The sequence below is a fragment of the Pempheris klunzingeri genome, chromosome 22 (genome assembly GCF_042242105.1).
Source record: "Pempheris klunzingeri isolate RE-2024b chromosome 22, fPemKlu1.hap1, whole genome shotgun sequence".
Classification (NCBI taxonomy): Eukaryota; Metazoa; Chordata; class Actinopteri; order Acropomatiformes; family Pempheridae; genus Pempheris; species Pempheris klunzingeri.
The window spans coordinates 18321979-18334227 of record NC_092033.1 but is presented as its reverse complement, the minus strand read 5'-3'; the positions used below and the strand labels follow the sequence as shown (position 1 = coordinate 18334227).

The window sequence follows — 12249 nt, the reverse complement described above, 5'->3', positions numbered from 1 at the left end:
ATTCAATTCAATTCATTTTCAATCTTATATATCTATCTATCTATCTATCTACACACACACACACACTCCTGTTTCCTGTGTTTTACTGGGCCTACATTACGAGCATATGAACACTGTGATCGAAATCTTCAGATGAGGGGAGCTCAGAAAAGATGCAAGAGACCTTGTTATCTTACACAGCAAAAGTTTATTGAAGCTCCACGGAGGAGAAGTGAGCCAGCAGCAGTCCTGTGATCGGTCTGTTAACCTTTCTAGACGAGCCAAATGTACCTTCTGACCACATATGGTCATTCTACATGTCTACGTGTGTGAGTGCTCTACTGGCTCTTTGTAAGATAGACTCCTGTGGGAGAAACATGCCAACGGTCACCTGGAGAGTCATACAATGTGACGTGGGGTAATGTGAAGGGTCATAGTTCCTTGTTTGGATTTCAATGTCTGGAGCACAGCACAGCTATCACCTTGGTAACCCTGACAACTGAGCGTCAATCCCTATCTGGAGGCGCCAGCCAGCCAAAAACAACCAGACAGCTTAACTGTGCTCCAAAGCCAGAGACAGGGCTCTCCAACTTCAGGTTACAGGTCGGCCTGAGGGTGACCCCCCCACCCCTGACCCAACCGTGGCCCAGGGAAGATCATGCAACCAGATCCTTCACACGCTGCAGGCAGCATTCATGGTATTCAGCAGCACACTTTGGACTAACTGTTGTGTTATTTCCACATTGCAGGCTGCTCCTGGTCACTGTGTCCTTCTGAAAACTGAAAAACTGACATGTGTTCTTACAATGTCGGTGTTGACTCATGTCCCCCCCCCCATCCAGAAGGTAAAAACTTCAGACCAAATGGAGGTTGGAAAAGTTTAATGACATTAAACCAGAGCAATGCCAGCTATATGCACATGACCAAGATTATCAGTTTTTAAAACTGAACTAATTCAAAAAGTCATCTATCTACAGTACAGTAAAAAATTCAAAGTATAAAAATATATTACAAATCTCAAGTATTTACAAAGACAGCTTATCTCTACACATGTCTAACTGTCTAGTTACAGGTCTGTCAGTTAGTTTTCAGTCTAGTTGTGTTTCCTAAAACAAGCAACATGTCCCCCTACAGCACATGTCCCCAGTAAACTCAGCACCTAATGGACAAAATACTGGAGGCCTCAGACTGCCATCACAAGAGTCACTAGACTCCCAGCATCCTCTGGGAGAGGGAGGAGAGGAGGAATGTAGAGATGGAGCCTCAGGGATCATCCACCTCGAGGTTGGATTAGCAGGAAGTGACAGTGGATTTCCTATGGAGGTGGTTAGAAGAACATCCTGTGGGGGGGGGGAAAGGAGTTCAGATATTTTCCTCTGCTGCTTTTACCCAGAGTACCTTTGCACACACACACACACACACACACACACACACACACACACACACCTGTAGATGTTGGGGTCCAGGAGTACAGCTGTGTCTGTGGGAAGCTTGGACAGATGAACCACCTTGGTCTTCTGCTGCGGTCTGTCGCTCTCGTTCACCCACACGTCTGGAAGTCTGACACATTGTGAGAAACACACTTAAGCCGGGGGCACACTGCATATGTTTTCTACCACACACACACACACACACACACACACACACACACACAGACAGACAGTCTGCAACAGAAACAACAGTGACACTGATGTTTTCATATCAAACTGGCAAGATGACAACTTCAATAGTTTCATGGTCCATAACTGTAGAATGTCTCATACGTGGAAAAGATATTTTTTCTGTTTTGCTTTCAAAGTAAAAGCCCTGTAGCATTTCTGTGGACAGAACCCCTCCTCTTATTGTTATCATCATTATTATCTGTTAAAGTGACATTTACAATGAAAAGAAACATGGAATCATTTGTGGCCATTGTCAAAGGCTAAGCCAGCGTAGGAAGACAGACAGGCAGGCTGGTAGACACACTGTTTGTGTGGACAACATCAGCACGTGTGCCGCAGCAGTTCAGGGAGGTAGCTGCCATGCAGACGTGAGGCAGGCCTTCCACTTACTGGGGCTCAGCTCACATCTGCACTGTGGATCAAAGCGTCATATTCACTTCATTCACGCTGTGACCGGCTGATTCGTCCATCGTCCCAGATCTTGCCTTGTTGGCGCCCTACACAGAACTGATCTGGGGTGCGACTGTGTAAAAGCCAATTTATCATCTCATCTTTATTAACCCTTTAAAAGCTGCTTTTTCCTAAAACCAGGGGAAGCAGAAATATACTGTACTCAGACACAAAGTATTATGTAGCATCTTAAACATTCTTTCAGCTGCAGTTTACACCAACTGTTCACATTGGTCTATTAAAAATAAAGTATATTAAAGAACAGCAACAGCTCCGTTCTCATTGGTGTCATTATTGGGGCAGCTGTGGCCCAAAGATAGAGCCAGAGGGCCGGCAGTTCTAACCCTGGCTGCTCCAGTCCAAATGTCGAGGTGTCCTTGGGCAAGACAGTGAAACGCAAATTGCAATTGCTCTTGACGCACAGTTTCAGTGTGTGAATGCTTAGTTCCCACTGCTGGCAGATTTGGCACCCTCCCATCAGTGTAGAAATGGTGTGTGAGTATAGTGTTGAAGTGCTTAGACTAGAAAAGTACAAGTACAGTCTTTTTAGTTTGTAAAAAACAGACCAGAACCAACCCAGAGGTATACAGGCTTTGACTGGGCAGTTTGATGATGTCGTGCTGCATCATCAGCTCATCAGGACCACAGACTGTACATAGTGGACGTGGCCCCCCCAGTCTGAAACGTGAAGCCAATGCTTAAGAGCCTTAAACCTGCGCTCTTTTTAAACAGCCAGCAAACAGAAGTCTGATTGGATGGAAGTCTATGAGAAGATTGTGACATCACCGTGTCACACTTTAATGGACTGAAGCACAAAGACAGATACAAACACACTACAGTTTTAGCTGCTTCTGACTTTTGATCAGGAAAAATCCCTGAACTTGTGAGCTGATGTGCGTTTGTGTTGTCACGATAGATCTCATCTCATCTCATTTTCTATACTGCTTATCCGTCGGGGTCGTGGGGGGATTCCAGCTGACATTGGGTGAGAGGCGGGGTCACCCTGGACTGGTCGCCAGCCAATCACAGGGCCACATACAGACAGACAACCAGTCACACTTACGGACAGTTTAGAGTTACCAATTAAACTAATGTGCATGTCTTTGGATTGGATTGTGGGAGGAAGCTGGAGTACCCGGAGAGAACCCACGCTAGCATGGGGAGAACATGCAAACTCCACACAGAAAGACCGGGATTCGAACACGGGTGCTGCTGTGAGGCAGCTGTGCTAACCACAGCACCACCATGCTGCCCGCCACGATAGATGATAAAAGTAAAAAGGGCTTTAAGGTTTGGTGTTCATTTGTGTCTCAGATCATTCACTGATCTAACCTGACCAGAAGAGCGTGAGGGGAACACAGCAGGAGGAGGGAAGAACCAGAAGGAAGAGAAGGAAGAGCAGGACTTACATGTCTTCAGGTGTCCAGTGCAACAAGACCTTCACTTTCCCAGAGTCTTCTTTCCTCCGGGCTATTACCTGAACACACACACACACAGGCATTAAAAGAAGATAATGCTCTTCAGCGCACAATCAATATCGGCTAGTGATCGTGTGTGTGCAGCATGTGTTACTCCAGCCGTGGGGACATACATCTGCTAACAGTGACACTGTGGAGACGAGGGGTCTAGGGTCTCCAGGAAATGAATGCAAGTCAATGTGGTATCCTCCTTACGTGCAGGTGTATGTGTGAGCCTACCGTGCTGTGAAAGACCACGCTGTGTCCGTTGCCCAGGCTCTCAATGTGTGTTGCCAGGTTGAGGCAGATGGCTCGATGGCGGATGGCGTCCATGGTCTGAGCATCAAAGAAGTCATGAGGTCGAGCTGGAGAAACAATTATTTTATTATTATTATTTTGAATAGTAACAAGAAAGTGTGTGTGTATGTGTGTGTGTGTGTGTATGTGTGTGTGTGTGTGTGTGTGTGTACATACGGAGGGAGCGTTTGTGTTTGTTCTTGAGTTTCTTCCTCTTGTTGAGACCGGCCTTGGATGGAGACTCCTCCTTCACTTTGCCCTGACTGGACACTTTGGATGAACTCTGTGAACTGAAGTGAGTGGGGACGTGACGGGCCAGCCCCCCCTGAGAGGCAAACGTGGCGTTGCAGCCTCCCACCACACACTGTGGGAACACATGAGTTTCGGTGTCACAGAGCTGAGGTGATGCGGAGCCGAGCGTCGAGTCAACTAAAAGGCACTGCAGTAAAACTGGACGTGGACGGTGTGATGTTAGGTGTGTGTGTGTGTGTGTGTGTGTGTGTGTGGTCACCTTGAAGGGCTTGTCCCCGCTGTGGGTCAGCATGTGTCTCTGCAGCCAGCTCTGACTGGTGGATGGAGTGTTGTAGACCTTGCAGCCCTTCCACAGACACACAAACACCTGTATGGAACACACACACACACACACACACACACACACACACACACACACACACACACACACACACACACACACACACACACACACACACACACACACACATTAAGGCAACACAAACCAACATGGAGGAGAGTGAGTGTGACACATGACAGTGTAGCTCCCAACAGGATGGGGGCAAACAGAAGACCTTGTACCTAAGAGAGGGGAGACTTCTGTCACATGGTGGTGGTTTAAGGATGAAACATGGACCAGTGAACCATCCTTTGCAAATAATGCTGTAGACCCCCCCCCCCCCCTTTAGAGGCAGGTTTACAGATTTACTTCTGCGCCGCTTCGTTCGTGCAACAAGGGAGCGCTCCAGTATTCATATTAGGACGACCGTCAGACATTTCTTGTTGTTTATTAAGGTTCAAGCCAAAGTTAGCTTGTCTGCTTCTCAATAGAAGGCTGATGTCATAAGCCGTGTACAGAGGAGGGAGCGGTGAACGGTAAATGTTCTGTATTTGTACAGCACCTTTCTAGTCATTTTGACTTCTCTAAGCACTTTTACACCACCTCCTCATTCACCCACTCACACATCATCCATTCAGGAGGAATCTAAGCTAGGAGGCAGGAGATCGAACCACCAGTCTGCAGATTGATGGACGACTTGTTAGTGTGCACAAGGTAAACAGAGAGTATTTGACTGATTTAATCAGATGATCATAATAAGATGTAAAATAAATGGCTTTATAGTGATTCAATTCCCAGGTTCACTTCCCAGCTCCTCCAGTTATTATTTAATAACACGACTGATTTAACTGACTGACTTCATTTATTTAGATCCACTTGTTTTGTCCAGCATGAGTCACTCTAACTTCTGTCCACTTATTTCCATTCAACATTTGGTGGTTGGCTCTGATTACAACCTCTCTAACTGCTGTTTCCTAGAGGGAACCACCTGTATTTCCAGGAGATAAACCTTACACACACACACACACACACACACACAGACAGACACACAGACAAACAGACAGTGAGACACTGACCCCTCCTCTCTGTCCGTCCACATGCATGGCTCTGATGTGTTCAGCCAGGTCGGGGCTGCTGGGAAACAGCAGCTGGCAGTGATCCCAGCAGCATGTGTAGCTCAGAGACTTGCCCCCCGCCGGCGCCGAGTGTGCAACCGCACCCCCGCTGTGACCGTTGAGCATGGCTGGAGTGGAGCGACCACTGGATGCTGTGCTCTCCATGTCCATCAGCGTGCTACCAATACTGAACACACACACACACACAGAAAGGAGAATTAGTGAGATCCAACAAAACAAGACATCGATAAATTGACAAAGTATTTGTGGGCTGAGTCTTATTGGGACAATTCAACATATCAATCTCAAGAAAAACAGCCTCACAACACGTGCACATGAATAAAAGGTCTGTTTGTTTCGCTGAGGTGGGAGGTAAATATTGTCGGGGTGCAGAATTATCTGACACAACACTAGAACATGACTGTAGAAACATCTGAGAGCAAAAAAGTCAACGTAATGTCCCACTCAGGAACAGACATGGTGCCAGTAGAAGACCTGGTAAGAACAGATCCAGTACAGCAGTAGCTTCTCTGCAGACTAGTCTGACAGCAGCATCCTTGTTTCTCAAATATCGACCAACATCTGTTTGCTGCAGATATCAGTACATTGGCTGCGAGGTAAAGCGAACATGCAGTAGAGAGAGATGTGCTCGGTGAGCTCGTCCACCAGAGAGCGCTGACACTATGATTTATAGATTGTAAAATAAGTTTGCTGGAAGGAGAAATGTAAGAGATAGAATGTGTCTGGTAGTTTAGTTTCATTATCCATTAATCTGCCAATTCTTTTTTTCGATTGTTTGATCTATGAGATGATGTAGGACAAACACATTTTTATGATGCTGGAACCTGAGGGACAAGTAACTTGATCGGAGATGGAAACCATGAATCGATCATCAAAATGCATTCGACTCCTCGTTTCAGCTGTGCTGCTGGTGACCATGTTTTGTGGAGACGACAAACTTGGAATGCTTGTGTTTAAAGTTTGTAGAGCTTGTGTCAACCACAACACCGCCAGTTTACCTGGATGGATACAATAAGCATGTCACAGTCCATCACTAGTCCAGTGTGGTTCACACTAAATCTGATGTGAGCGGATTTCACAGCTTGCATAATGCTGCAGCTGGTGTGTGTGTGTGTGCTGAGCCACCTGCTCCCATCACTGTCCATACTGGTACTCTGTGGGTGACGTGCTTACACGTCCTACAAAAGGACTGACATCTATGAACACACACACACACGCACACGCACACGCACACGCACTGTAAAACTGGCTTTCTACAGTTGTGAGGATCCTCACTGACATGACGGCTTCCTCAGATAACCCTTCCCTCGACATAAACTTAATTCTAACCTTTCATTGAGTTGAGTTTTTCCTTCCCGAAGAAGGAGGGTCATAAAGGGCAGGTGATGCCTCGGACTGATCCACCGGACTGATCCTTTGGCCTCATCGACTGCTGGACTCTTTATTAGATTGTTTGTTCGCTTACACTTGTTTATTTCAATGAACTTTGTAAAGCACTATGAGACACTCTGTTGTGATACTGGGCTATACAAAGAAATTGAATTGAATCAACACCAAGTCTTAATCTTAACACAGAAGTTGTGAGGACCATCCTCACAATGCAGAATGTCCTCACTACAACGGCTTAGAAACCACAATTACTATAGAAAGACACACACTGTACAACACACACACACACACACACCTGCCACTCTAGTGTGGCAACAGCATTTACAGCGGAGTGTTACAGCTGCCACAACAGCAGGATTACCAAACGATGAGAAGCAGCTAAGTGAACATTAAAGCAGGTTAAAGCAGCAGATTAGGTTTTCTCACGTTCACATAGCAGAAGTGTTGAGGCCTACAGCACTGAGGCTGAGAGATCAAACAGCCAGAGGACAGTCTACTGCAGAAAAAACACTGCTTCCTGCCGTGTGTCCGACATGATACAGACACTGCTGATTTATGTTCCGCATGCGATACATGCTGACAGTAAGCAGCTAATAAAACACATTTCATCAGTAATGTCATTAGACAAAAGATTCTCCATGTCATCTGCAACCACAAAAAAATATATCTTCACCCAAAGGTGCACGCACTAGCTTTTCTTGAGCTTTTTTTAACAGCCTCTTTCACAACTGGTTGAAAGCTACCAGCAATAATACTGTGTGGACCTCGTGTTGTCAAACCACTGCTTCTAAATTCAACAATGAGCTTCCACATGGTCCCAACCTCTTCAGCTACAAGTCTCACCTGCAGCTAGAATCTCCTCCATGACAGCAGCTGCACTGATGCCAACAAAGTGCAGGAAAACCTCACCTTTGGTCAAACAGTGGTTCATGACGTAACTTAAACTAAACTGTTTATGTTCTTGAATGCACATCTGGTGACTGCAGGCCCACGAACGGGACAGTATGACCATTTCAATACAATGTATATAAATAGCCAGAGTGAGCTTGGAGCGTGTTAATTACAAATAAACTACCAATATCAATATAACAGCCCTTATATCACTCTCTTCAAAGCCACCAGACCTCCCTGATGAAAACACTCATTTCACCTGGTTTACAGCTGCCTCAGTCACTTCACTTTGGGGTATTCTGTGGCTTTAGTGTTTTAAAGGGTTAGTTCAGATCAGGTAACACACAATAACATGATTTAGTGCGAATCATTTAGTTTTGCACCATAAGAGAACACTTGCACAGCTGCTGTGAGAGGCTGCTGACTGGAAAGTGTCGCTGCAGCCATGCAGCATCTTATTTAAAGGCATCGGTAGCAGTTGCACAACTGCTGTGAATGTTGAAGAAACAACGAGACTGTGCAGATTCAGGTCTTCTGCCTGTTCCTGGTTACGCTGCTGCTCTGCTCTGACGTTTGGTTTTTTAGCCAACCTATGGACACTCATTTTCTCCTGCTTCACTGATTTTGCTAGAGGGACGCAGGGTCATCTCTAAATCTGCTGATTTAGTGCAGGAGTCTGATTGTGATCTTTCTAGGTTGTGTTGTCACATGAAACCACCTATAGTTTCAACCAGTGGCAAAAACATATTGATCTTTGGGACGAACATTTCTACAACCGTCCCTTTATCCTTTGTTCCACAGGCTGCTGATCGATCATGAAATCCATTTGGAGATTGTTGTTTTCTGAGATTTCTAATCGTGGGCCCTATTTTGACACATTTTGCTGTGTAAATGACGGCTACGTACAAGAAGTTTCGGAAACAGTGCAGTAGATCACCTCAGCTGACAGCCACAAAATGAGCCACAGTGGCTGTAATGTGACCTTCTGGGGCTCCGGAATCAAAGTAGTAAGTAAGTGTTTGTGCCACTGACGGGCTCAGACTGTCATTGTAAGTATCCGACAACATTATGGAGAGGATCCCTACAGAGACAGACCTGTTTGTTAAAGAGTTCGACCCCTCGATCGCTCTCTTAAAAAGACACCAGACTCCATTGACAAAAACTATCAGTTTACCCTGCAGAACACGAGAGCTGCTGGTCTGTCACTGCCTGAGTCGCTTTAGTTTGTTTGTGTTATTGTGTGACTCACACAAACCCCCACGTTCTGCAAGGGTCCATCTCCGTGGGAATAATTTCCATAATGCTGTCAGACACTTAGAACAACAACCTGAGCCTGTCAGTGGCAGAAACAAGCACTTTTAGTGGACCGACTGTGATCAAGCTTAGTTGTCCTTGAGGGTTACATTGCAGCTGCCAGCTGACGCCATCTACTAGACCAATTCCAAAACCGTTTGTACCAATTAAGACACCAAAATAAACGAGGCCCTGGTTTGAAATGCCAGAATGGTCACCGGTCATTCATCACTGGGTGGCTGTGGGAGCCGTGACATCACAATTCTACTACTTTAGTTCTTCCTCAAGGCCATGAGGACTAACCACTGAGAGAGATGGAGAAACGAGGAATCTGCCTGATCAAAAAAATCACCGTCAGTGACATCCAACCTGTCTGTGATTGTGTGTGTTCAGCTGATATCTGCTGCAGGGAACAATCCATGAGCCAGGGAGGCTGACCTTTGGACCTGGGGAGGAACCCTGAAGCTTTACATGGGTGGATGAAAACCCTGCAGCCAGATGTGAGAGACACTGATGACTGCTGCTCTATTCATCAGACCTTTACCACCAACTCCTTTCAAGAAGGTGCAGAAGTCATTTAACTATCTACAAATGATGAGAATAAAAGAAATCCAGCAGACTTTAGGATGTAACGGTGACAATAAGCTGTGCCACAACACACCACAGCGCCGAGCTGGTGCACATGTGTGCTGCCATGTGCTGCTCGGAGCTTTGAGCTCGTTAAAAAGATCACTGTGAAAACCAACAGCAAACAGGTTCCTGTCCGGGTAGGAGCACGTTCTCAGCCGCTGCGGTGCTTCTCTACATTTTTACTCCAAAAACCAGCGTTTCGGTTCCGTTCGGAAAACTTTCCTGGACAACCGCCCGATCAGGGGAACGTCCCTCTGCCCACCGGAGCTAAGGCTCCCACAGCCGACCCCGGTTTGCCGGGACGACACGTTTTAATTGATGTTAAAGCGTTTAAACGCAGCCGGACGAGAGCAGGCATGGTGCCGGGAGCCGTGAGCAGCCGGAGGCCTCCCACTTCAACAGACCTGTCCTCAGAATCCATCCGGCTCAGCGGCTCTCCGTCCGACGACGCCAGCTCCACGCTGGCCCGCCTCTTGGTGCCCTGCTCCACTTTCTCCGCGGTCTTTGTGCGGTCGGCAGGCGGCGAGGAGGACACGTTCTCCCCCTCTCTTTGTTCTTGTTTCAGCACCCGGGAGCCCTCTTGTGCGGAATCAGTGCTACTCGCCAAACTCCCCTGAACGGGACTTTTCCCCGGTTCAGAGAGTTTACCGCCGGGCTCCCCTTCCTCGTTGTCTGGCTTTTCGGTCGGTACCGCTGTTTCTTTGTCGGCGTCGGGACCCGGACTCGGGTCGTCCCCGTGCTCCGCCGCCACACCGCGACCACTGTTCACGTCCATTCCTGCTCTGTTCTCGTTGTTGTCGCCCGGTTCCTGTTTGGGGTCCGGCACGGCCTGTCCCTCCTTGCCGGTTTCTGCCGTTTCCCCGGTACAGTTTTGATCAGACGCCGGCTGAGAATCTTGTTCAGCCCCTTCGCTCGTTATTTGAGCCATTTTCGAACCGCACCAACAGCTATTTGAGTGACGTTCCAGTGGAAAAGTTGCCCCAGGCTGCGCTTCTTCCTCCACTCACGCTCTCCGCTCCAAGCGTAAAACACAGCAGGGGGTGTGCGTGACGTCGGGGCTCCGCAGGGCCAAGATCGTCTATAGTAACAGGCGTCTTACTCGGTATTCAAACCCGCGTTGGCAATAACCTCGAATTGAATGCATGTGTGAACAGCCCTGTCTGAAGAATAATTCATTTGAATTCGGCTTTCTCAAATAGTTTACAGCCGGAAACGATGGTATTAGACACTGATACATAGAAAAACACCCCAACTCTGATATTTCCAGCGAATTTGTGGACACCTGTACATATGTGTAAACGGCGTGGTCCCTTGAAATTGATTAAGCGTAACCTATGTGGCTAATCTAAACAATATGTGATGTAATATATCTTATAATGAGAAGAAAAATCTGAATCATAAATCATAAAAAGGTGGAAAAGATATGGCACCGCTGGGAGGAGCAGACTGAACTTTGTTGGCAAAACAAGTGGCCCATCTTCTTTAACATAGACGATCTTCGCATTGTGGCCTCCCAGCTCCACGTGTTCCGACAAACAGAAAAATGATCCATCTGAGAAAGTGCTGAAAATGCATGTTCGTAACTCAGCAAGGTGCATATTCCTTCGTAGCCTGCTGTAGCTTTAAAGACCGTAAAAGAGCCGTGCTTAAAGCATGCGGATCCTCTGCACCACGCTCATCTCAGAGGCAGACTTGTTGCATTGAAATGAAGGCCTGCTTCTGCACTGCTTTTGTTCAGATGGAGAAAAAAGTGCATCTCAGATATGAGGCCACAATATAGTTCACATCCAACAACACTGATATTAAAATAGTAAGTTGAACAATTGATTAGAATAAAATGTGCCTCGATCTGTGCACACAAACAGGACTAATGGGCTCATGCCTGTTGTCATAACCTGAAGTTTTTATTTCAAAGCATCGCTTGGTTTTCATCAGTAGATGATTCATTTGTCATTGAAATATATGGATGTTGACATATATTTCATCCACAGCACTTTTGGGCTATTTGTAACTGTTGGCATAAAAATGAAACACGACAATGAGATTCTTGACCTTGGAAAAAGTTGACAAAACAATTCCAACTCCAGGCCAACATGCTAACTTTTTTCCAGAGCTATCGATGATGATGATGATGATGATGATTAGTCAATCAATGGGAAAGTTATTAGCAATTTTCTGGGAATCAATTGATCGTTCAGTCACTGTCACGTCATCATCTTGTTCTTTTGTGTTTGCTTTTTGATCAGCGTAATGTGAAACACTGTCATATGTAAAAGTCTAACATTTAACAGTGTAGTAGGTATAACTAATGAGTAACACAGTAATGTGTAACACAGTAATGTGTAACAGAGTAATGTGTAACACAGTAATGTCTAACAGAGTAATGTGTAACACAGTAATGTCTAACAGAGTAATGTGTAACACAGTAATGTGTAACACAGTAATGTCTAACAGAGTAATGTGTAACACAGTAATGTCTAACAGAGTAATGTGTA

The 12249-nt window shown here is 46.2% G+C and overlaps 1 protein-coding gene across 2 annotated transcripts; it reads right to left on the bottom strand.

The window, feature by feature from the left end:
• Positions 1-858: 858 nt before the first annotated feature.
• On the bottom strand, positions 859-10763 carry aebp2 (AE binding protein 2). Of its 2 annotated transcripts, XR_011585901.1 has the most exons (9): positions 10159-10763; positions 5492-5717; positions 4356-4463; positions 4022-4208; positions 3788-3912; positions 3500-3567; positions 1426-1539; positions 1155-1319; positions 859-1107 (listed from the first exon to the last, which is right to left on the bottom strand). XR_011585901.1 is itself a non-coding variant. In XM_070853782.1 (8 exons), the coding sequence occupies exons 1-8, from the start codon at positions 10680-10682 to the stop codon at positions 1307-1309; spliced, it is 1365 nt and encodes a 454-aa protein (XP_070709883.1). In that variant the 5' UTR covers positions 10683-10763; the 3' UTR covers positions 859-1306. The 2 variants fall into 2 exon arrangements, 1 of the variants encoding a protein (XP_070709883.1); XM_070853782.1 differs by having other exon boundaries at positions 859-1319.
• Positions 10764-12249: the final 1486 nt, after the last annotated feature.